Source organism: Jaculus jaculus, chromosome 16 (genome assembly GCF_020740685.1).
Source record: "Jaculus jaculus isolate mJacJac1 chromosome 16, mJacJac1.mat.Y.cur, whole genome shotgun sequence".
In the NCBI taxonomy this organism is placed as follows: domain Eukaryota; kingdom Metazoa; phylum Chordata; class Mammalia; order Rodentia; family Dipodidae; genus Jaculus; species Jaculus jaculus.
The window spans coordinates 37,466,253-37,493,026 of record NC_059117.1 but is presented as its reverse complement, the minus strand read 5'-3'; the positions used below and the strand labels follow the sequence as shown (position 1 = coordinate 37,493,026).

At 37.2% G+C, this 26,774-nt stretch overlaps 1 protein-coding gene across 6 annotated transcripts in view; it reads right to left on the bottom strand.

Moving 5' to 3' along the window:
• The window catches only part of Pals2 (protein associated with LIN7 2, MAGUK p55 family member), a 116,573-nt gene that overhangs the window by 36,525 nt on the left and 53,274 nt on the right, over positions 1-26,774 (bottom strand). For 3 of the 6 annotated variants that reach the window (XM_045135692.1, XM_045135689.1, XM_045135690.1), the window contains 2 exons: positions 24,873-24,991; positions 1,085-1,237 (listed from right to left, as the gene is read on the bottom strand). In XM_045135692.1, coding sequence (XP_044991627.1) covers positions 1,085-1,237; positions 24,873-24,989 — 270 coding nt within the window. In that variant the 5' untranslated portion in view covers positions 24,990-24,991. Of the gene's footprint in view, positions 1-1,084; positions 1,238-24,872; positions 24,995-26,774 lie in introns of all 6 variants that reach the window. The other 3 variants (XM_045135688.1, XM_045135691.1, XM_045135693.1) reach the window with 1 other exon arrangement.

Below are 26,774 nucleotides of genomic sequence, written 5' to 3'. Positions count from 1 at the left end.
TTGCAGATCTGGATTGAAAATTCATATGTACAACCCCCAATCCTAACCCCAAGATTTCCCACTATCTTCAGGATAATGTACAAATATCTTACAGAGTCTTACAAAGGCTTAGTCAATTGACCCTAGCATGAAGGGTGTCTCTGACAATGCCCATTTTTGTACCTAAGACACTGGTTTCTAGAAAAGCCATCACACTATCAATCTCTGAACTTTGTTTTTTGTTTTTTCAAGGTAGGGTCTCACTCTAGCCCAGGCTGACCTGGAATTCACTATGGAGAGTCAGGGTGGCCTTGAACTCACAGTGATCCTCCTCCCTCTGCCTCCCAAGTGCTGGGATTAAAGGTATGAGCCACCACACCCAGCTCTCAACCTCTGTATTTTACAGTAACATTACTGAAAAGTCACAGTAAATCTTTAGCTAAGACAAAGCAAAAAGGTATTCCCATTTAATTTTACGTGCCAACATATACAGGGAAAACAGGCAAAACTTTATTCTTCTATTCTAGCACTTCTATTTCTAATGATATTGTTTGTAATAAAATGAGTTGCCAAATATGGTTAAATATGTTTCTGGGGTTTCTATTGTATCTGTTTACTTTCCTACCATTATCTTGATTAGCTTTAAAAGAAGAATTTCTCATCCTTTCTCCTCTGAAGTAAATTTTCCTTTGTCAAACTCATTCAAAAACCATATTCTTTAAATCTAGAAAACAGTATCCTATGTGCTAGTTTCTCCCCATGGAAAGCCCTGTGTCATATTTTTGTTGTGGACATTGATTGAGCCCTGATATTCAGAAGGATTACAAAAAAATAAAGTTCATTACTGTAGCATGTGTGGTCTGATGTTGAACCACCTTGCATTTTCAGGAATGGCAGCAAGCAAAATCTAAGGTGAGGCATTTCTTCTGTGTGCATACATTCCTTCAGCACATCAGGATATTAAATACCAAGTTAGAATTTACCTACTTATAAAGCATGGGCTTAAATAACCTTGGAAGAAAAATTACCTTCAACTTGAAATTGACAAGAAGACTACTTCAGGCATAGGCAGGACTTGGGGAGAAGAGTGACAGGGAAATGTTACCTGGAAGTGAGGCTCCTTGAGTATACCAACCAGTTCTGCGACATTTTCATCTACATTTATTAGAGGAGTAATATCTTCAAGAATTTCATTTACTAATTCCAAGTTATTATCACTGACAGCTTCTAATTTTGAATCTTCGAGCCTCTCATGAGCCTGAAAAGACAACAATGTGTTGTTTACCTATGCCCTTGTTTTATTTCAGAACATACAGTTTCTTTCTTTACTTTAGTTTTTTTTTTGTTTGTTTTGAGTTTTAAATGATACTGATTGAAGGTTTGATTTACTGGAGTCAAATTTCAAATTTAATATTTTAATCAGAATTGAAGAATTTTGTAGTAAATATACTATGCAATATACTAAATCTCGGCATCTATTCTTATTGTACATGTCATGAAATCTCTGTAAGATCTGAATAGGGCAGATGATCCTATTAAAAGTACATCATATTGATTACTCTATTGAACTCTGTTCTATTATATACAACTCAATAATTAAGTTTAACAAGCACAAAGAATAGGCACATAATCATTACATATGCTAGCATTTTAAAACAAGATAAAAATCAAGTACGTGTAGTGGCATATGCCTGAAACCCCCTCCCAGGGGAACTGAGATGGGAGGATTGGGAGTTCTAGGCTAGTGCATGGGCTACACAGATGTAACATCCCCCCCCCCATTTTAAAGCATTTTGGAAATTCCAGAACCCTAAAGCTACTAATTCGTGGTTATGAAAATTTGGGCTCGAGTGATGGCTAGTGGTACATTTGCTTCATACATATGAGGAAGTTCTGAGTTCCACACCAGCACTGGAAAAAAAAAAAAAAAAAAAAAGAAAGAAAAAAATACAAATTTCAAGTAGGTGGCTCTTGAGCAGGACCTTGAAAGACCACATAATTTAATTATCAGAACTAACCTCACTCTTCTCATTCTCGTACCCCATTTATAAACCTTGTAAAGACCTTTTTAAAAATAAATAACAGACTTTCCACAGAAACTGGGCTGTGAATCACACTGGCATGGAAAACAAGTAGCTCAACCACTCTTTAATAAGAGTCCAGCAGGGCTCTATATCCATCACGCAGCCAGCGGCTCACCTAGCCTGTGGTGGGTGTCCTGTTCCCACTCACTCACTCTCATGAGAATTGAGCTCTCGCTGCTCAGGGCAGGTGGGTTAGTTACTTCTGTTCATGTTGCATGCATCTCTATCCATACATCATTGAAGTCCTGTGGTTTAGATGCCGCCTCACCCTCTGACTTCCACTCTTTTGCTCTAACAAGAGTTGTAAAGACCATGTGTTTCTTCAGGAAACAGGTCATGACTGGCTTGCACTCAAGCATTGTTTCAACATGTTTTAAATGTTATATTGTGAGGTATAACTGGCACACACCATACCATGCATAGACTTGGTACAGAAAAGATCACCAACTTGAATACTTAAAGGACAGCTTCTTCCTTTCTGCATGTGTCTGTTACAAATTGGGTGAGAACAAGCGGGAATGACAGAAAAGATAAGTGGCAGACAAAAATGAGGGAGTCATGTAGGGGGTAGGGTGAGGGTAGAACTAAAAGATAACAAGTGCATCTAAGGGTTGCCACAGACTGGCTTCATGAAAAGACTTACTAGAAGATGCAGATATTCTCTGGGAATTTTTTGTGTGAAATTACAGCTATAATCATTAATATGGGAAAATAATTTTTGATATATATGTATGCTCAACCAAGATTGATAACAGAGCCGGGCACTGTGGCACATGTCTATAATCTCAGCTCTTGGGAGGTGGGGGCAGGAAGATTAGAAGTTCAAGAGCATCTACAGTTATAAATTAACAGGTTAGCTGGGGACATGACACCCTGATTTGTTGTTTTTTAAACCAATTTCCCTTTCTCACATAAAATATGTACCCATAGTTATTAAATTTTAAAGCATTGAGACATTATGAAAATACTTGAGACCTTTAATTCACTCTAAAGTCAAAATTTGGTTAGTAGCTTCTAGAACCTAAATGCCAACTTGACTTCAACTAAACTAAAAGAGATAAAGTAAACAATGAAAACTGACTGAGGGGCAAGTAAGATACATGTTATTTGATCAAATGGTTCTTGTTTCTTTTAAGAAAAAGTATTATTAGAAAGCTAGAACAATTCAGTAAAAAGTTATTTCACCTGTCCCAATGTGAAGAAGAATATGCCATAACTGACACTGAAGACCTCTTGGACCTGATACAAACATGGCCTGGTCTCTTAGGCCAGTTCTGAGAAGCCTAATCTCCACTGTACCTTAGAAAAATGAGTTGCAGGGAGCAAGTTCTTTCAGAACTTCTGAGTATTTCACTCAAGCACGGTCCAAGCATGCTTGTAAACAGAAAAGAAATTAAAACAGAAGTCGTGGGATATATCCAAATTACAAATATATTTTACAACAACAGTAGTATCAGTATTAATGAGAGCATTACTATTAGATGCGATCTTGCCTTTTTCCTTTAAAAGCAAGGATTATATCACAAATTTTGTTCCCATCATCTTAGAACAGGGTTGTGTAGCCACTGCTTATTAAGTATTTCTTGAAAAGGTAAGTAAATGGGAAATAAACCTGACTGTGGTCAAAAGTAATTGTTTTATTTAAGGCCCTAAAACTCCAAACAAGTCCATAAAGACTCTAAAATAATAACTTTTTTGAATACAATAGAAATGAGACAGACACAACAGAGAACTCATTTTCTATTTTGCCTTGCATGGTATTGAACAGGATTTTAAACTGAGAAAAATGTGTGAAATAGTCTATAATGGAATTCTCTAATGAGTAAGTGAGTCATGTTCTTAGATTAGGTAAGTTACATATGAGACACTCAGGGTAAGCAGAACTGCTAAAATGGTCTCAGGATTATCTACAGAGTAAGAACAATACAGATGTCAAAAAAAAAAATAGAAAAGGGAATGTGTCATGTGTTTATTTTTAAAGAGAAATAAGACCATTTCAAAAGCTTAACCTTAATAGTATTCAGAGAAAATGTGGAGGTGTCTTTTGATAATATTTAAGTTTAAAAGACCTTTCTACATACCAAATCTGGACGTTATGACACACACACACACACACACACACACACACACACACACACACTCATCATCTACAGTTAAAGCACTCCTTATCAAACATCAGTAAAGTAAAATGCAAATGGAAAACAAAGGTCAAAACATGAACAGATCAAGGCTAATTTCTCTTTGTATAAATGACTTTCACAAACCAGTAGTAACCAATTTGTTGAGAATAAATAAAAACTTCACAGAAAGGGATATTCAGATACTTTGATCATGTTTTTGGTATGATTAGTAGAGTGTGTACATATGAGCAACTGGACCACATCCTACAAAACTAACAGAGATTCTTCTAGAAGTTTGTCATAAAATACAACATTATAAAATATAGCATGATTATATATTACAACATAGCCTGTAAAAAAGGCAAGACCATGTAAATGTCTATCAGAAGGCTGACAAAAATCCCTGTGGAAAATCCATACAATGGAATATTACATCAACTTTACAAAGAATAAAGGTGCTCTTCAGGTTCTAATATGGAATTGTATACAAAATACCACTATTTAGTCCAGGTACTATAAACCTAACCTCTAATATATTTACTAGTAAAAGAGGAGATGCTTCCCTATAAGATTAGCACAAGTGAGATAGCACTCTGGCTTCTATTCAGTACTTGTACTGGAGTTCTAGCCAGGACAATTTGCAAGGAACAAAGAACTATCCAGTTTGGACACAAAGAGCTATCTTTATTCACGAGGAGTGCACTAAATGCTATTAGAACCAATAATGAATGAGTTCAGCAAGGTTGTAGGATATAAGGTCACTGTACAAAAACTCAACCATTTCTATATCCTGGCAATGAAATGAGAAAAAGAAATTTTAGCAATAACAGTATCAAAAATAATTAAACATTTTTAGCATATTTAAAAAAATACATACAAAACTTATACTCAAACTATAAAGCATTGTTAAAAGACACTAAATAAGGATTTAAATGAATTCAAAATCATCCCATGTTCATAGCTGAGAAGATTTAACACTGCTAAGATGGCACTACTTTCCAGACGGTTCAGATTCAATGTGCCACACATAACGATCACTTCTTTGCAGGCATTGACAAACCTTTGCAAAAGTTCTAATGTTATTTCAAGGGACCCAAGTAATAGCCAAAATAATTCCAAAAGAGAAGAAGGGAGGTTTATATGCTTCCTATTTTCAAAACTCACTGAAATCAATGCTTATCAAAGCAGAGCAGGTCTGTCACAAAGGTGGACAAAAAGAAATCAATGGAACAGAATGGAAAGATCCAAAATAACCCCATATGTCAAAGGTCAACTTTCTGTTAGACAAGAATGTCAAAGTTACTCAGGGCCCAGGGGAAAAGAATAGTCTTTTTTCCCCAACAGACTAAATTGGCACATATATCACAGTCACTTTCTGCATCTATTGGGACAACAGTGTGATTTTGGTCCTTGAGTCTATTTATATGGTATATTACTTTTATAGGTTTTCTTATGTTGAACTATCCCTACACAAGTTGAATAAAGCCTATTTGATCAAAGAAAGAAAGAGAGACAGACAGACAGACAGTCAGATGAGTTTGGAAATAACCTCATACTGCATATAAAAACATAACTGAAATGGACCCAAGACCTACGTCTAAGAGTTCAAACTATAATGTTCTTATAAAATTCAGAGGTAAATCTTTTACCTTGGACTTAGCAATGATTTCTTATGCATGTCATCAAATTACAGCAATAACAGTGAGGGGGACATTAACTCAAGTTTGCAATGTTTGTATTTCAAAATACACTATATGAAGGAAATGGGAAGATGGTCCAGACAATGAATGTATGTATAAATCATCTACTTGACAAGTTACTTATGTCAAGAACATGGAAAAACATCACAGTTCCATAGTAAAAGGAAAACTCTATTTTTTTTTTAAAGGGGCAATATACACTTCTGAGTGTGTTTCTCTAAGAAAATGCAACTGATGCAGCCACCAAAACAAAACAAAAGAAACAGGGCTGGAGAGATGGCTTAGCAGTTAAGGCATTTGCCTGTAAAGCCTAAGGACCCAGGTTTGATTCCCCAGTGCCCATGTAAGCCAGCTGCACAAGGTAGTACATGCAAGTTCATTTGCAGTAGCTGGAGACCCTGGTATGCCTATTTTCTCATTAAAGAAACTCCCTCTCCCTCCCTCCCTCCCTCCCTCCCTCCCTCCCTCCCTCCCTCCCTCCCTCCCTCCCTCCCTCCCTCCCTCCCTCCCTCTCTCTCTCTCTCCCAAAAACAAAAGCAAAACAAAACAAAACAACAACTTAAAAGCCAGGTGTGGTGGAATATGCCTTTACTACCAGCAGAAGTGGGAGGATCGCTGTGAGTTTCAGGCCAGACTGAGACTACACAGTGAATTCTAGGCCAGCTTGGGCTACAGCAAGACCCTACCTTGAAAAATACCAAAAACACACAATTGAATAGTTACAATATGACTTACCACTTCTACTCCTAAGTATTTATATCAAAGGCAAATGAGAACACAGCTACACAGAAATTTACATGTGACTACTAAAGCAACACTACTCAGAGTGAAAGGGAGGAAGCAACCCACTGTCCATTAGTGGATGAGTGGACAAGCAAACTGTGGAACACCTACTACACAAAGGAATACTATCCAGTCATAAAAGTAATGGAAGACAGTATGTGACTGCCAATCATCTTGGCAACAATGAAAAAAGTAAATAAAAGAGAAGCAACCACTTTATTTAATCAGAGAATAGAGGTCACATGAATAACCATGACTCCCTAAACTGGAGAGAGAGACTGGTGGACAGAGCGAATCACAGCTTTAATTGGATAGAAACCTCCACTAGGTTCAGTATAGGTACAGGAAAACTTAAGCAACTGATGAACTACTGGAGGTTCAATGTGGACACAGTATAAAGAGTTAAAAACAACAACAAAACACTTGGATGGTGTCTCAGTCTGATCTCCAGGAGTTATCATAATAAACACTGGAAGAAAAGCACAATGGTATACATACATGATAATCATAAAAAGTCTATTCCTTTGTATGTTTACTGTAACTAATATCTCTGAAAAGTGAATTAGAGGAAAAACACATCATACTTCCAGGAAAAGGGGTGGGAACTAGCCATTATATATCACAGAGCATTTGGTCTCAAGGTCAACTGTTTTATCAAACCCTACACAACTTTGTGGGAAGGATGCACTTACCTTTGGCCCTACCTTGCATTCTCTTTCAGCTATGCTGGAGGGAAAACAAACAAACAACAACAACAACAAAAAAAAAACAAGAAGATTCAAACTTCACCCTTGAACACAGGACTCCATCAGCAGGGCTTTGGTGTAATAACAGCAGGGAAACATGACAGATAACTGCACATTTCAAATCTTATATAGCAAGAAGTCCCTAAGGAGAAATTACCCTTCAAAGCAGAAAGCACAGGCCCAGTGTGTCACTGGTAATGTCTATCAAACACTTAAGAAAGAAATTACTGATTCTCTACAATATCTTCCAAGTAATAGGAGAGAGACTAGTCTATTAGGCCTGCATTGTTCTAATACCAAAACTAAGTACAGATGCCACATGAATATTTAACAGAGTGAACCCTAATATAAACAATAGACCACCTGGCAAACATTTACGTTTATAGAACACTTGTTCTCTCCCTTCCCACTCCATCTAAATACATTGGCAAGTAGGGAATTTGTGTCTTGTTAGCTTTTATGTTATCAAGAAAGTCACATAGCTGGGCATGGTGGTGCACGCCTTTAATCCCAGCACCTGGAAGGCAGAAGTAGGAGGATCGTCATGAGTTCAAGGCTACCCTCAGATTACAGAGTGAATTCCAGATTATCCTGGACTAGAGTGAGACCCTACCTCGTAACAACCAAAAATAAAAGAATGTTATATAGTCAGAATGACTTTGCAGATTGGTATCTTTCACTGAACAATATACACTTGTCATGCATTGGGTCTTCTTCTGGCATCACTGAACAAATATTCATCATATGGATGTCCCATACTTTGTTCTCTCTTCACCTTCTAGCACATATCATTTGCAGCTAAGTTTAGGCAGGTTTGAGCAAGGCTGCCATACATATCCATGTACAGGTTTCGGTGTGGACCTGAAGGATCAGCTGGTTTGGGTGAATGCCACAGAGCACATGGATTGGATCAAGGGATGGATGATGTTAGTATGAGAAACCACCAGGTAAGATGAATACCATTTTACATTCCTGCCTGCAATGGATCAGCAGACTCCTTTTTAGGATATATGTTTTCAAATATTTTTTCCCAATATGTAGCTTGTCCTTTAGTAAATGGTAACTTTATTTTTTAGATGGAGGGGAGGGGAGGGAGACCATCCCTTAGGGTTTGCAGGCAAGCACTTTAACTGCTAAGCCTTGAATGACAACTTTTGAGGAGGAAATTTCTAATTTTGATAAAATATAGTTTATCAAATTTTTTCATTATGCTTCACAGTTTTTGTCTTAGCTAAGAAATCTTGTGTGAAGTAATGTATATTAGGTGTATTTAATCATTCTAAAATATATACATATCTTAAAACATGTCATAAGTAGTAAACATATACATTCTTCGTAGACAATTCTTAAAAAGGCTAACCTAAGTCACAACTCCTTTTTCTTTATGAAACTGTTGGCCCTTACTTTTGTGTCAATGTTCTGAGTTAACTTTTGAATATATTATGAAGGAAAGGACTGTGCTCATTCAGCTGTTTCAACATTTATTACAAAGGCTATTATTTCTCCATTGACTCACAAGGCATTATTAAAAAATCATTTGAGCATGCATGTGTTGGTCTCTTTCTAGACTCTATTTCAAGCCTCTGATTTAAATGTTAATGTCATATTGTTTTCAACACAGTTGAATAATGTTAATCTTTAAAAGAAAATTATAGGTAACTTCAAATTTTGTCTCTTTCTAAGTTTTTGGTCTATCTAGGTGCTTTATGAATTTAGTAATATCAACTTTCTGAAAATTTGACCAAGATAATGGACAATGCTGGATCTATAGATCAGTATGAGGGGAAAACCACATCTTTAGAGTAATGCACTTCCCAATTCTATTATAAATGATGCAATGAATTTATTTTCAATGGATAGGTCTCATACAGATTTGGACAATCTTATCCTTAATTATTTAAATTACAAATCCCAATTGTCACTGCTAATACAAAGAAACACAACTGATTTCTGTAGATGACCCTTATTCCTTATCAACTCACATATCCGTTCTCATTATTCTAGAAGGTCTTTGTAGGATAAGTTCTTAGGAATTTTCAACATAGTTAGTTACTGTCACTGTTTTTCCCCTTTTATCCTATGATTTTTTTCTTATCCCCCCCCCCCTATTTTTTTCTTCCCTCCTTAGCTAGGACCCTAGTGTTAAGTTTAACAAAGGCAACAAAAGTGGCCATCCTCATCTTACCCAATCTGATTGGTTTTATTTTTTGGAGAAAGGGTCTCGTGCATCCTAGGCTTACCTCACACTAAGTAGCTGAGGATAACTTTGAATTTTGTTGTCACTGTTGTTGCTTTGTTGAGGCAGGGTCTTGTGCTAGCCCAGGCTGATTTGGATTTCCTATGTAGTCTCAGGCTGGCCTTGAACTCATAGCAATCCACATACTTCTGCCTCTGTTGAGATTAAAGGTATGAGCTACCAAACCCAGCTAACTTTGAACTTTTGTTCCTCATGTTTATACCTTCCAAGTGCTGGGATTGAAGACATGCCATCACACTTGGTTTTATGAGATACTGTGGAATCAAACCCAGGGCTTTCTGCATGCTTGACAAATACCAACTGAGCTACATTTATAGCTCCTTGCTTCTGTTCTTAGAAAGCTTCCTATCTTCTCATGAATTATGGAGGCTGACTGGGAATGCTATTTGATTTGTTTACTTAGCTTGTGTGTGTGGTATATGCACATTATACGTATTCTTGTAGTGCCCCATGCACTTGCCCATAGGGCAGAACATGTGGTGTCCCATTCCTTCCCTCTTCCAGCCATTCTATTATCTTTTTAATACTTTTCAATTTTTCAATATTTATTTATTTGACAGAGGGAGGAGGAGAGAATGGGTGTGTCAGGGCCTCCAGCTACTGCAAATAAACTCCAGACACATGTGCCCCTTCTGCATCTGGCTAACGTGGGTCCTGGGGAATTGAACCTGGGTACTTTGGCTTTGCAGACAAATGCCTCAACTGCTAAGCCATCCATCTAGCCAATTTTATTTGCACCAGTATTTCTTGTTGATTCTGGAGCTTGCTGCTTTTCACAAGCCAAGGTAATTCCCCTTTGAGTAACTGGGATGGCAGCTAACTGGAGAGTCTAAACAGGTGCTCTTAAAGAGGTTAAGGGACTTTCCCTCTATTCCTAGTTTGCTCATTGGACGTCCAATTCTGTAAAATTGTTTATTCAAACTATCAACACAATCAAGTAGCTTTTGTCTCTTATAATGGTGACAGTGACTGGTTTTTAAATACAGCCATCTTGAAATATGTTAAATAAGATACACCTGGATAATAGGTTATTATCTTTTTTGTATACTGGTATATTTGATTTCCTAATATTGTCTTAAGAATTTCAAATCTATATTCATTAGGAATACTACTCTGCAGTTTTATTTTCTCAAAGCACCTTTGGCTAGATTTGATATTCAGGGTAAACAGTAGTTTTATAACACAAGGGCAGAAATGGCTCTTTCCCTTCCTTTTTATCTGGAATAATGTAAAATAAGCATTATTTATTCATTAAATATTTGATATAGTTTATGGTACAGACACCTGGGCCTGGAGCGTTTGGAGAATGGTTTTAAACTCCAAATATCCAATTCTGAACAACAGACACAGGACTGACGACAGAAGTTACCTGTTCTCCTATGGGACTTTGGCATTTAAGGAGCTGGTCACTTTCATCCAATTGTTGTATTTATTCATAGGTAAGAGTTCTTAGTATCTTTATAAAGTGTGCTGGATTTGTAGAAGTATCTTCTCTTTTTGCCTTGATGCGGCAATTTGAGTTTAAGTCAGAGGTTTACCAACTTTATATTCTGAGGTTGGACCTTATTTTTGTCCTTTTCATGTCTATTTTTTTAACTTTTGTTCTGTGTATTTTGTGTCATGTTGGTTCTTTTCCTATTTTAAAGGTGAGTTTGAAGGGCACATGTGTATATATGCATGCTCATATGTATGTGGGGGCAAGTACGTGTGTATGTGTAGGGGCATGTGCATATGGAGGATAGAGGTCAAGAATGGTTATCTTCCTCAATCATTCTTTACTTCATTTTTTTTACACTGTTTATTTTATTTTATTTTAAATTTTTATTAGCATTTTCCATGATTATAAAAAAATCCCTTGTTAATTCCCTCCCTCCCCCCCCACTTTCTCCTTTGAAATTCCATTCTCCATCATATTACCTCCCCATAACAATCATTGTACTTACATATATACAATATCAACCTATTAAGTACCCTCCTCCCTTCCTTTCCCTTCCCTTTATGTCTCCTTTTTAATTTACTGGCCTCTGCTACTAAGTATTTTCATTCTCACACATAAGCCCAGTCATCTGTAGCTAGGATCCACATATGAGAGAGAACATGTGGCGCTTGGCTTTCTGGGCCTGGGTTACCTCACTTAGTATAATCCTTTCCAGATCCATCCATTTTTCTGCAAATTTCATAACTTCATTTTTCTTTACCTCTGAGTAGAACTCCATTGTATAAATGTGCCACATCTTCATTATCCACTCATCAGTTGAGGGACATCTAGGCTGGTTCCATTTCCCAGCTATTATAAATTGAGCAGCAATAAACATGGTTGAGCACGTACTTCTAAGGAAATGAGATGAGTCCTTAGGATATATGCCTAGGAGTGCTATAGCTGGGTCGTATGGTAGATCAATCTTTAGCTGTTTTAGGAACCTCCACACAGATTTCCACAATGGTGGACCAGATTGTATTCCCACCAGCAGCGCAGAAGGGTTCCTCTTTTTCCACATCCCCGCCAACATTTATGATCATTTGTTTTCAGGATGGTGGCCAATCTGACAGGAGTGAGGTGGAATCTCAATGTAGTTTTAATCTGCATTTCCCTGATGACTATTGACATAGAACATTTTTTTAGATGCTTATAAGGCTGGTGGTATCACCATTCTTTTTATATGTCTATCCTTTTAGTGAGTGTACAAAATATTAGGTATCATTATCCACCTTATTTTTAAAAATATTTTTTGTTTTTCTATTTTAATTTATTTGAGGGAGAGAATGGGCATGCCAGGGCCTCCAGCCACTGCAAACAAACTCCAAAAGCATGTGCCACCTTGTGCATCTGGCTAATGTGGGTCCTGAGGAATAGAACCTGGGTTCTTTGGCTGTGCAGGCAAATGCCTTAACTGCTAAGCCATCCCTCCAGCAGCCCATTCTCCTCCTTGGTTTTGAGACAGAATCTCTTACTCAATATGGAGATCACTGGGCTCAGTAGCTAGCCAGCAGGCCAGGAATCCTCCTGTCTCTACCTCCCCAGTGCTGGGCTTACAGGTATGAGCTTCCTTGCCTGGCATTTTATGTTGGTGCTAGGGGTCTGAACTCATGATTGCATGGCAAGTACTTTAACCACTTAGCTATCTTCCTAGTTCTTTTCCTAATTTTATCAAGCTGTACTTACAGCACTGCAAGGCATCTCTTATGCCAAGATTTCAAATTCATTCACATTGCTCTTGCAAAGCAGTTCCAAAAGGCCAAAAGCCACAGTCAGGTTTCAAGCAGCAATGACACTACTTCTTGGTAACAACTTTACTATTGTAGTCAGCTTCACACTACTGGCAGAAAATACCCAATCAAGAGCAGCTTGGGGGGAAAATGGGTTTATTTTGGCTTATAGACTCAAGGAGAAACTCCATGATGGCAGGAGAAAATGATGGCATGAGCAGAGGGTGGATGTCACCTCCAGGGCAATATCAGATGGACAACAGCAACAGGAAAGAGTGCCAAACACTGGCAAGAGAAAGCTGGCTATTAACACCCATAAGCCTGCCCCCAACAATACAGTACCTCCAGGATGTGTTAATTACCAAATTACCATCATCTAGGAAGCCTAGAATTTAGAATACCTAAGTTTATAGGTCACACATGAATCAAACCACCACACTAGTGGAGAGCAAATGATCACCTCCTTTTTGTAAGCTTTGGAAATCATGTGATATACTCATGTCTAGTGGACAGTAATTTCTCAGAAGTATACTTTTCAGATGTATAGGTCACATATACAGAGCTTTAGGGGGCCTTTCTATAAACTCCATGCTACATTTTCTTCTCTTTGGTTTTCTGTCTCAGATACTCCAGTTATCCTAGACTTCTAGAATTATAAATTATATCAAGACTACTGGCCTGTGCTTATATTTTTTTCTTCAATACTATACTCTAAAAATTATCCCAAGATATTTTTGTAATGCCTACCTCATATGTTTCCTTTCTCAGGGATCACAGTTGTGTGCTGTCCAGTGTCTGAAGACAGGCTTTCCTCTTTATTTTCGTAACTTCTCTAACTCTTATTGGAGTTAAGGTAATTCTAGATTATGCTTACTCCTTTATAGCTTAAGTGTGCTGAATTCATTCTTCTAACTTTGCCTTTTATAGGTTAACCTAAAGATCATAAATTTCAGTCTGAAAATTGCTGGGTTTTGGGGTATCCTCTTCATATATTTCTCATATATGTATGTGTATGTGTCTGCACATGTATAAATGTCTCAGGACATTGTTATTTCATCTTAAAAATCATCCTTATTAAAAAACAACATATTTATTCACAAATCATTATTAGAAGATCTTTCTATTTGTTATAGAATAAAAGAAAATAAATTTTCTTAGATTCCGTCTGTCTACAGAAAATATTTTTTGTATTATTATTATTATTATTTTTTTGTTGTGTTTTTTTTTTTTCCCCCGAGGTCAGGTCTCACTCTGGTCCAGGCTGACCTGGAATTAACTATGTAGTCTCAGGGTGACCTCAAACTCACGGTGAACCTCCTACCTCTGCCTCCCAAGTGCTGGGATTAAAGACATGTGCCACCACACCTGGCTATTTTTCGTATTATTTGAAGGCAGCTATTACTGGAATGGAATACAAGGCAGGTAGTGTTTTCCTTGTGGCACCTCTAAAATTGCAACTTACTGTTATGAATTTCAGAGTTCTTATTTTATTGCTACCCATTAATATCTATTTTGAAAATTCTCAGTCAATGCATTTTTACATATTTCTTCTTTGCCTTTGTCTTTTTTTTCCCCCCAGGAAATCAAATAGGCACTAAGATCTCATTACTGTGTCTCACATGTCTTTAGCTCTACACTGTTTGTCATCATCCATCTTCACTGTCAGTTTCAGCTGACATTCTTCTGTTGATCTGTTTTCAGACTCACAATCTTCTGTATGCCCATTAAATGATCTAATTTCAGATATTACATATTTGAGTCAACATATTAGATTTGATACAAATTTTCTAGTAATATTTCATGTTTCCCTTTTTCCCTTTTTCTATTAAGATGTGTTAATGTTATATTAAAATGTTACATTACAAACTCTATTAAAAGGACTATTTGTGGTATTGCTTCTTTTGTTTTTCTCCAATAATTGTTTGCATAATCTGCCTCTTAAAATGTCTAGCCACTTATTGGTTTCCCATTCATATGGAACTATCATTTATGGAGAATCTGCTTAAATGTTAGATATTACTGAGTGACTGTTCTTTGTTTCATTTTTAATCAAAAGAGTACAATTGTTCCTTTTCTGCTCAAAAGTTAACCAACATTTCAGCGGTTAAGAATAATTATCTGGTAATCCTTTGAAAGGCCACCACCAGTGGCACAAAACCAAGCAATTCTTGCTTACAAAATTGTTGAGTAAAAACACATATATGCCAGATTTTAGTAAAGAATGCATGGAACTTGAAATATAGCATAAGAAAACTATATATTGAGCCTTCTTTCTGTTATTTACTGGCAAAGTGACCTTAGGCCATACATTCATCAATTTTGCAAAGCTTAGTTTTCAATTCATAATGTTTCTGCAAAGATTAAGCAGTACATTTTAAGTTCACAAAGTTACTGCAAAGACAAAACAGCATATTTTATTTCAATTTTATTATCTTTTATTCATGGTGCTATATATGAAACGTCAGACCTCACACATGCTAGGCAAGTACTCTATCACACAGTTACAATTCCAGTTTCTAATGTATTTTAAAGATGTTTGTAGACTATAGGAATGCTGTGAAATTCCTTGCCTATTATTAGAGTTTCTAAATCTGCATAAAGGTCATAAATTAAATGTGGGAGAAGAGATAAACATAAAAACTAATATTCAATGGTATGACATCAAGGGAAGAGTGAAAATATTTTAAAGGCATCAAAATGAGCCGAAGGCAAGCAATTTAATGTGGACTTAACTAACTCCTACTTATTTCAGTAGGCCCTGAAGCAATCACTTCACTGCATAGAATAAGGTGGTTAATGTAGATGACAAAAAGCTGAGGTGAAAGTAGTAGTATTCTGTATGTTATTATGAGACTACAGGAATCTAAGTGTGGTGGTTTGAATCAGATGTCCTACATAAACCAATGTGTTTTGGATGGCTGTTCTCTACCCTCTGGCAATATAGGAGGTGGAGCCTTGGTGGAGGAGGCATTGCTAAGGGGTAAGCTTTGGGGTATTTTAGCCCAGTTTTTCCTTGCCAGAGATCAGCTCATTCTCTTGCTGTATTTTCCACCTCTGTGCAAGTAGTGATGTCCAGCCTCAGTTCCACCTTATACATATATAATTTTTTGTCATCATGAAGCTTTCCCTTGAGACTGTAAGACAAAATAAACTCTTCCCTTACATCAGCTACTTTCAGTCAGGTGTTTTGTCCCAGCAATGAGAAGGTAACAATACCAGAAAACTGGTACCAAAGAGTGGGGGTTATTACCGTTGGAAACTTGATTGTGTAGCCTTTAATCTTTTGGAACTAGTGTGAAAGGACTTTAATCTTTGGAGCAAGAGATGTGTTTCAGTGCTTTGATAGTGTGGACTATAAGCTAAAATAAACTCCTCCTCCCATCAGCTGTTTTTGGATGGGTGTTTTTTTTTCCCCAGCATCTTGAAGATAACCACAAGAGTATTACACTTGGGAAGACTTAAATGAAACATGGTCAAAATGAAAATTCCTGATGAGTGATTTTCAAATGGACTCAGTTCTACTTACAAGTCTTTATATCACATGACCTTAGCATTATTAACTATAAACAAAATAAAGAATTTGCATCATGAATTCATTTTTACTAATGGAAAACTGTGTAAAGGTATGGTTTTCTATATATCTTGAGACAAGAAGAGGCTGCCTAATTAAAGAATTACAGGAAAGGGTGAAATCAGCATTCTTAGAGTATAGAAAAGCAAAAACCATGCTAGGATCACTAATCACCTGAAGAAAAGGCTGGAGAGGTCTCTGAAAGCACCACAGGTTCTAAGAATCAGCTGGAATATCTCTGAGGCACGGGCTAGCAGGGCTGTGAAGTAGGCGATTCACTAAACTGCAGTGATGTTTATTAAAAATATTATTGGGAAACAATAATAATGCAAGGACAAAAATATGGCTGTAAAATATATGTATGGATGAGTCAATAGTCTGCTCCAAAGCTAACTATGAAAACAGACTTAAAATATCAGAGCTACTCAAGAAAAATTCATAATGTCAAAACAGCAATACATAAAGGAACTTAAACTTGAAAACAGGTAATGTAATGTGAAAGAAGAAAATCAACATCTTGCTATTGTTGAAAATAGGGCTAGGATCAGAATCTTTTTCATAGGTCCCATTATAACATAGTCAAACTGTTCTAACTTCTCTAAACTGTAAAGGTGTTAGAATAATAATAATAATAATTATTATTATTATTATTTTATAAAAAGAGACATTTCAGGGGGAGGGAGGGAATTACCATGGGATTTTTTTTTATAATCATGGAAAATGCTAATAAAAATTGAAAAAAGAAAGAGACATTTCATTCTGTATGGAAGGACAGAACAGAAAAGCTAAGGGGACTTCCAGGTAAAATGGAAGCATAGCAGCTACACCAAAGTGGCCTAGGGAGGGAAATAAGCAGAAAAACATCAACATAAATTCTTCCACTGAAAAGTGAAGGTATATAAATTATTTTACACCACAGTAGAGAAGCAGAAGTGACTAAGACCTTCCAGAAAGGAGAAAGCGGGCCAAAATCCCACTGAGGTGCTAGTGGCCCCAGTTCGTGTACCCACCCACCCAGCACATAGCTGCAGGAGCAGAAACAAGGTGAGGGGATTTCCTAGTCACATCAGCCTGATACCAAAACCAGACAGGCCAAAATCAAAAAAGAAAATTACAGACCAATCTCCCTCATGAATGTAGATGCAAGAATTCTCAATAAAATATTGGCAAACAGAATACAAGAATATATCAAAAAGATCATTCACCTTGTCCAACAGGTTTTATCCCAGAGATGCAGGGATAGTTCAAATACACAAATTGATAAATGTAATACACTATATAAATGGGCTGAAGAACAAAAATCACATGATTGTCTCAATTGATGCAGAAAAGGCATCTAACAAAATCCAACACACCTTCATGATAAATGCCCTACAGAACTGGGAATAGAAGGAACATATCAAAACATAATAAAGGCTATTTATGACAAACATACAACCAATATAATACTAAATGGGGAAAAACTGGAAGCTTTTCCACTAAAACCAGTAACAAGACAAGGGTCTTTACTGCCCTCATAGTATTGAAGTCTTAGTTATAGCAATAAGGCAAGAGATACACATAAATACAAATTGGAAAGGAAGAAATCAAACTATCATTATTTGTAGATGATATGAATCTACACATAAAGGATCCTAAAGACTACCAGCAAACTGTTAGAGCTGATAAGCACTTTTAGAAATGTAGCAGGATATAAAATAAACACATAGAAATCTGTAGCTTTCCTATACACTAAGAACAAACATGCTGAGAATAAAATCAGGGAAGCACACCCATTCATAATTCCCTCAAAAAAAAGTACCTCAGAATAAACCTAGCCAAGGAAGAGTACAATGAAAACTTTAAAACACTCAAGACAGAAATTGCAGGAAACACTAGGAAATGGAAAGATAAGCCATGTTCTTAAATTCAAAGAATCAATATTGTGAAAATGTCAGTGCCCATCAAAATTCCAGCATTCTTCACAGAAATAGAAAAAACAATACCAAAATTCATTTAGAAACACAAAAAACTTCCACTCTCCAAAACAATTTTGAGCAACAGAAAGAAACCAGGTGGTATCACCATATTGATTTTAATCTATAATACAGAGCCATAGTAACAAAAACAGCATGGTACTGGCACAAAAACAGACACATAGATCAATGGAACAGAATATAGAACCCAGATGTAAGTCTGGGCAGCTACAGCCACCTAATCTTTGGCAGAAATACTCACTGGAGAAAAGGCAAACTCTTCAGCAAATGGTGCCAGGAAAACTGGATATCTATATGTAGGAGGATGAAAATAGTTCCTTATCTCTCTCCATGTACAAGAATTAAGTCCAAGTGGATCAGGGACCTTAATATCAGACCGGAAACACTGAAACTGCTACAGGAAAAAGTAGGGGAAACCGTTTCTTCAACATATCAGCACAGGCAATTACTTTCTGAATATAACCCCAATTGCTCAGGAAATAAAACCACCAATCAACCACTGGGACCTCATGAAGTTATAAAGCTTTTGTGTAGGAAAGGACACTGTGAATATAGCAAAGAAGTAACCTACAAAATGGGAGAAAATCTTTGCCAACTATACATCTGACCTGATTAATATCCATGATATATACAAAGTACACAAAAAACTAAACAATAAGAAATCAAACAACCCAATTAAAAAATGGGCTATAGAACTAAATAGAGAGTTCTCAAAAGAAGAAATACAGATGGCATATCAACATCTAACAAATGTTCTATATCCTTAGCTATCAAGGAAATGTAAATTAAAACTATTTTGAGATTCTATCTCACTCCTGTCAGAATGGCTATCTTCAAGAAAACAAATGACAATAAATGCTGGCGAGGATGCAGAAAAAGAGGAATCCTTCTATACTATTGCTGGAAATGTAATCTGGTACAGTATGGAAGTTCTTGATCAAGGTAAAAACAGGTTTATCGTATGACCCAGCTATACCATTCCTAAGCATATATCCTAATGACTCTTCTCACTACCTTAGAGATACTTGCAATCAATGTTTATTGCTGCTCTATTCACAATAGCTAGGAAATAAAACCAGCCTAGATGGCCCTCAACTGATGAATGGATAATGAAGATGTGGTACCTTTACACAATGGAGTTCTATTCAGCAGGGAATAAAAATGAAATTATGAAATTTGCAGGGAAATGGATGGACCTGGAAAGAATTCTATGTAGTAAGGTAACTCAGGCACAGAAAGCCAAATGCCACATGTTTGCTCTCACATATGGATCCTAGCTACAGATGTTTGTATGTGAGTTGAAATAAAACTCAGTAGTAGAGGCCAGTCAGCTATAAAGGAGGATATAAGAGGTGGAGGCGGGGGGTGGGGGACTTAAGGGGATGGTAGAGTGTGTGTGTGTGTGTGTGTGTGTGTGTGTGTGTGTGTGTGTGTGTATGTGTGAAGAACAGCTTAATGGGGGTAGAAAGGTCTAAGTGAGGTCCGGAGAAGAGATTGAATGAAGGAAAATTGGGTGGAGGGTTAATCAAAATCTAAGAGTTTATAAATAAATTATAAAGAAAGCTGTTTTTTTGCTTTTTTTTTTTGACAATGGCACACCCTGAAGTCATAGGTTGTTACTAGAAAACTTTCAATGCCAGGGATGGGATACCTTCCAGTTGTTGGCCAAGGAGGTTTCTGATCCCCCCTCCCCCCGGCAAACTTTATTCCCAAAGCTCTTGGTTTCTCACTAGGATAAATTGTAAGACTATATTGCTGAAGATTCTACATGCTTGGGCTGCAAAGCAACTGAGAAATTCTGCTGGAGCTGAACTGAAAACCTCTCCATGTAGATCAGCTGATAGAAAGCTGGAAAAAGCTATACTGCATGCAGCTCCATGGGAGACAGAAGTCATCAGTGGAGATAAACAGCAGTGGACATAGCCAGCCTTATGTTGTGCCATCCCTGCCAAATGAGCCAAAGGGTTCAATAGTGGCATGTCTGTTATAGGGGAAACCAACCACTCTCTAATTGGACTGGAGGCCCACATGGGAGGGAATTCATGCCTGATACTGAAAACCTATGATGGGAGAAGTCATGAGCACTAGAAATGTAATGCCTGACTAAATACATATATTATGCTCACCAAACTGTCCAGTAAACATTTCTATTAATGTTCATACTCATATATTAATGCTACTCTTACTTTTCATTAGAGAAGCTTCTCTTTTCAGATGGTGGTGACATCTGAGATGACTCAAAAGGCAACATCATGCTGAGAAGAAGTGAAAGAGGAATGCTCAGCACTGAAATATCTATCATACCTTCCAAGGTTCAGGGTCCACTGCAGAAGAGGGGGCAGAAAGAATGTAAGAGTCAAAGGAAGGGTAGGAGTCTGTACAATGTGCACGTCCAGACACAAATTGGTCTGGATATCCACGACCTCACAGTGCCTGACACTACCTACATAAGATCATCATAATAGGAGGAAAAGTTGATGACATCAAAAATAAAAGAGTGGACTTCTGGGTAAAATGGTGGCGTAAGGGTCACGCCAAAATGACCCAGAGAGGGATTTAAGCAAAACCACAGCAAAATATACTCTTCTTTTGAAAAGTGAAGGTGTATAGTTTTTTATTAGCCATAATGGAGGAGCAGGAGAGACCAAGATCCACCATAAAGGAGGAAAATGACCAGAATCCCATTGAGATGCTTGCAGCCTTGATCTGTGTGATTCATGCACCTGCTGGGCATCAAGCTGCAGGAGCAGAGACCAAACAGGACATTTCCCAACCTCATCAGCCTCCTTGCAAAGTCAAGAAACTTGAAGGAAAGACAGTGGAGATCAGCTAAGGAGCCACTGAAAACAGTGGAACCAGCTACGCAGTTCCAGTACAACTCCAGGCTTCCTTCACTCTTCCATCCCCCAACCATCAGAACAGTGAACCTCTGGCATTCAGCCTCCGGTGGCAGGACAACCAACACAGCTGACCAGAACACCAGCTCCATAACACAACACAGAGGGATCAAGGTGGGCACTCAGCATTGGTGAGATTGGAAGCCATCTCAAAAGGAAACAAGGACCAATGACAAAAAAAAGCAGGTATATAGGCCTGTACTGGAAGTACTAATCTCTTCCTCCATGTCAGGGCAGGTTATGGGTTACATATTATTTGTTGGCTTTACTATTCTCAATTAAGCTGTATTTGGGGGTTGACAACTGGTGACTTCGATGCTTTTAGATTTGTAGGGCCTTTGTCTTTTGCTTCTGTCACTATTGAGGGCAAGGTCTGATTCAGATCCAGGCTGACCTGGAACCCAGTTCAGATCAGAAATCTCAACCTCCCAGCTGATAGGATTAAGGGTGTAGAGCAACACACACCATTGAGGTTTTTGGCTTTATAAGGCTATCTGTTCATTTTAATCCCCACATTTTCATACTCTGTGCTGATTTTTATTGAATGTGTATAATTCTCAGTTGAAGTTTAGAATTTGCCAGTAATTTGTTCCACCCAGCACATTAGAGTACTTGAATAGCAGGCAAAATCAATACCTAGGATTACTTCTGCGGCTAGAGTACAAGAGCTTGACTTGACACCTTAAACTTCTACTTGAACTTAAACTTCTCTGAAGGTACATAAAGCTAGATTTCCAAATCTAAAAGCACCACAGATTATTAGAAAAGCCAAGCATCAAATCAACTCAGGATGCAAAAGTAGCAACATCATAATACAACAAACATAAAGAATCAAGACAATATAATCCCACCAAAAATTATATATCCATCAGAAATGGTCCCCAATGATACTGTTCTGGAAGAAACGCCAGACAAAGACTTCAAAAAAAAAAAAAAGATTTTTATCTATACTCAAAGGAATCAAATAAGAAAACAAAGGAATTAAAGAAGAAAACAAACTCCTGAAGGAATTCCAAGAAAACAGAGAAATCCAACTTAATGAAATAAGGAGGTCACTATAAAACATGAAATACTAAAGAAAAAACAGACAGAATTCTAGTTCTGAAAAATACAGTCATTCAAATAAAAAACTCTGTGGAAAGTTTCACTAGTAGAATAGATGAAGGAGAGAACAGAAAATTTAAACTAGAAGATGGCAGATCTAATACAATCCAAGAAAGATAAAGACAAGCTAATATGAAGGCATGAATGGGAATTTCAAGATATCTGGGACACTGTGAAAAGATCAAACATAAGAATATAGGGTACAGTAGAACAAATTCAACCCAGAGGCTTACTGTTTTCAACAAAATCATAGGAGAAAAATTTCCCCAAATTGGGAAAGATATGCCAATGCAGATATAGGAAGCTTTTAGAACACCAAACAAACAAAACCTGGAAAGAACCTCTCCTTGCCATGTTATAATTAAACTACTAAACACAAACCAAAGAAAATATACTGAAAGAAGTCAGAGAGAAAAAGCAAGTCACCTACAAAGGCAAGCCCATCAGAATAACAGATTACTCAAAACAAACTTTAAAAACTAGAAAGGCTTGGGATGATGTACTACAAGTTCTGAAAGATAACAACTGTCAACCAAGACTATTTTATCCTGCAAAACTATCCATTCAAATAGATGGAGAAATAAGGACATTCCACAACAAAAAACAGGCTAAAGGAATTTAAGACAACTAAGACAACTCTACAGAAAATACTTAAAGGAATCCTTCATGCTGAAGAAAAAGAAAAACACACATGAGGAAATAGGAAAAAATAAACCATACTCAAATAACAGTTAAACAAGCAAGTAAAAGGAAAACAGGAAGCTCTACAAACCAAGAAGAATGGAGAGAATAAATACATACCTTTCAATAATTCTTAATATCAATAGCCTCAATGCCCAACAAAAAGACACAGGCTTGAGACGATTAAAAGGCAGGATCCTGCCATTTGTTACCTCCAGAAAACTCATCTCTTAACAAAAGATAGACACTGTCTTAGGGTGAAAGGATGAAAATGGTATTTCAAGCAAATGGACCTAGGAAACAAGCAGGTGTTGCTATCCTAATATCTGACAGGATAGACTTCAAACCAACTTCAGTGGGGAAAGATAAAGAAAGTGACTTTATACTGATTAAAGGAACACTCCAACTGGAAGACACTGTAATCCTAAACATACATGCCCCTAACATGGGGGCTCCCAATTTCATCAAACAAACACTATTAGACTTAAATTCATAGATTAACACCAAATACAATTGTAGTGGGTGACTTCAGTACCTCACCCTCATCAATGGACAGATCATCCTGGCAACAAATAAACAGAGACACCTGGATTAAATAATATCATGGAACAAATGGACCTAACATATCTACAGATCCAAATGCTACCAAATATATATTATTCTCAGCAACACATGGAACATTCTCTAAAACAGACCATATTAGGACACAAAGCAAATCTCAACAAATACAGGAAAACTGAAATAATCCCTTGTACTCTATCTGACCACAATGGGATTAAAGTGCAAATCAGTAACAACTACAGAGCATACAGAAATTCATGGAGACTAAACAGTACACTATTGAATGATAAATGGGTATTGAAGAAATCAAAAAGGAAATCAATAAATCAATAAATTCACAGAATCAAATGATGATGAGAATACAACATGTCAAAACCTTTAGGACACAATGAAGACAGTCCTAAGAGGGAAATTTATAGCTCTAAGTGCCTAATTAAGAAATTAGAGCTGGGTATGGTGGTACATGCCTTTAATCTTAGCACAGGGGAGGCAGAGTTCAGATGGTGGTGACCACTGGGATGACCCAAAAGGCATCATAGTGCTGAGAAGAAGTGAAAGATGAGTGCTCAGCACTGAAACATCTCTATCACACCCCCCCAAGGCTCAGGGTCCATTGTGGAAGAGGTGGTGGGAAGAATGTAAGAGCCAAAGGAAGGGTACCACTCCTTACAATGCAAATGCCCAGACAAAAATGGCCTTGATATTCATGACCTTGCAGTGCCTAGCAATACCTTGACAAGTGAAGACCCTCATAATAGGAGAAAAAGAGGATGACATCAAAATAAAAGAGAAACTAACAGAGAGAGGGAGGGGATATGATGGAGAGTGGAGTTGTAAAGGGGAAAATGGGGAGGGGAGGGAAATATGGTTTATTGTCTGGAAGTACAGAAGTTGCAAAAAAAATTAAAAATAAAAATATAAGAGAGACTGACTGATGGGGGAAGGGGTATGATGGAGAGTAGAGTTGTGAAGAGGAAAGGGGGACAGAGGAACTTAACATGGTTTATTATCTATAATTATGGAAGTAGTCAATAAAAGAAGGGCCTTATTTTTGTATAAACAATGATTTCATTAGTGATGTTACTACTTACTAATTATGCCTAAAGGGTATATTAAATGAAGTTCCAAAATAATAATCTCATTGAAGAGTTATTTAAAAAATAATTTTCAAAGTAATTGACCAATTTTATATATAAACCAGTATACCTTAGCAAGTGACTTTACAATAGGATTCTCCATAATTCCCTTCAGGAAAATTAGGTCTATTTCTTCTGCTCCTGTAGATGAGGGCAGCTCCGTAAGGTTTTCCAAAACTTGCTGCATTGCTGCTGAGATAAAAGCCACATTCAACAAATTAATAATCATAGCAAGACTTAAATTCTAAGCCACTATGGAGTAGCATTATAAAACCATACAAATAAAAAGACATCAGCAGTACTCCTTTGAAAAGCATTTTTACATGTGTATGTATGTGATATGCATGTGTATATGTATGTGTGGGCACATATGTGTGTCTCTGAGCATGTGTGTGGAGGCTAGAGGTCAACACTGGGTATCTTTCTCTATTACTCCCCACAATGTTTTTGAGACAAGCTGTGGTGGTTTGAATCTGAATGCATATACCCCATAGACTCAGGTATTAATTATTAAATTTGTAACTTGGGTCTCCATACACCTGGCTAGAAGAGGGTCAATGAAGGCAGATCCTGGGATCCAGCCCTAACAGTGTTTGGGAGGAATAGCTAATTCCAACCTACAAGTATGCAGAGAGCAGGTTTGTACTCTGCTGGGTCTGTATGTGGGCTGGTGATGGAGGGTGTTTGCTTGCTGTAGTTTTTCTCTCTGCTTGGAACTATGAAAGCAAGCTTCTTCTGCCATTGATGGAACTTCTCCTGGATTTGCAGGCTGAAATAAACCCTTTTTCCCCAAAACTGTGAATAACTTAGATGTTCATCCCAGTTACTTGGGAAAACTGACCACAATACGAGGTCTCTTGCTGAAAGCTCACTGATTTGGCTCATTCATGAGTCCCAAAGGATTGCTATTTCTACCTCCCCAGTGATGAGATTACAGGAATGTACCACCAAGCATGACATTTGTACATGGGTGACAAGGTGCTGAACTCACATCTTCATGTTTGCACGAGTTTTTTTTTAATATTTTATCTTTATTTGAGAAAGGGAAAGAGGGAGGGAGGGAGAGAGAGAGAGAGAGAGAGAGAGAGAGAGAGAGAGAGAGAGAGAGAGAATGAGCACACCAGGGCCTCCAGCCACTGCAAACGAACTCCAGACATATGCACCACCTTGTGCATCTGGCTAATGTGGGTCCTGGGGAATAGAGCCTGTGTCCTTGGCTTTGCAGGCAAGCGCCTTAACCACTAAGCCATCTCTCCAGACCCTGCACATGAGTTTTTAAGTGGTATGAGTTTCAAGATGACATCCTATGAATTAGACTAGGTTTTATAGGTGATATCTTATATTCATAGACTTACAATTTGCACATGCTTTATATTTTTCAAATATGAAAACATTACCAAAGAAGAAATAAAGCTGGATATTTAATAAGATGTATAGAGATTAGATTAATGATAACAAAAGTTTCATAAAAGCCCAATATCAGGCTTCACTTGTAAAAAAATTTTTAAAATTAAGAAAAAGGGGTGGAGAGATGGCTTAGTGGTTAAGACGCTTGCCTACAAAGCCAAAAGACCCAGGTTGAATCACCCTGGACCCATGTAAGCTAGATGCACAAGGGGGCACATGCATCTGGAGTTTGCTTGCATTGGCCAAAGGCTCTGACATGCCCATTCTCTCTGTCTCTTTCTATTTCTCTCTCTTAAATAAATAATTAAAATATTTTTTTAAAAAAATTAAGAACAAATTAAGACTAAAACTTACAAACTATTTCATAAAAATGTAAGAATGAGCACTTCCTAACTCATTTTATAAAACCAAGTACTCTAATGCTGAACCCAGATGAAGACAGTGCAAGGAAATTACAGCTAATTTACCTCATGAATATATACATAAAATCAATAAAGTACTAGTAAAGTGAACTATAAACATGTAGAAAGGATTACACACCAATGCCAAGTAGAATTTATCTCAA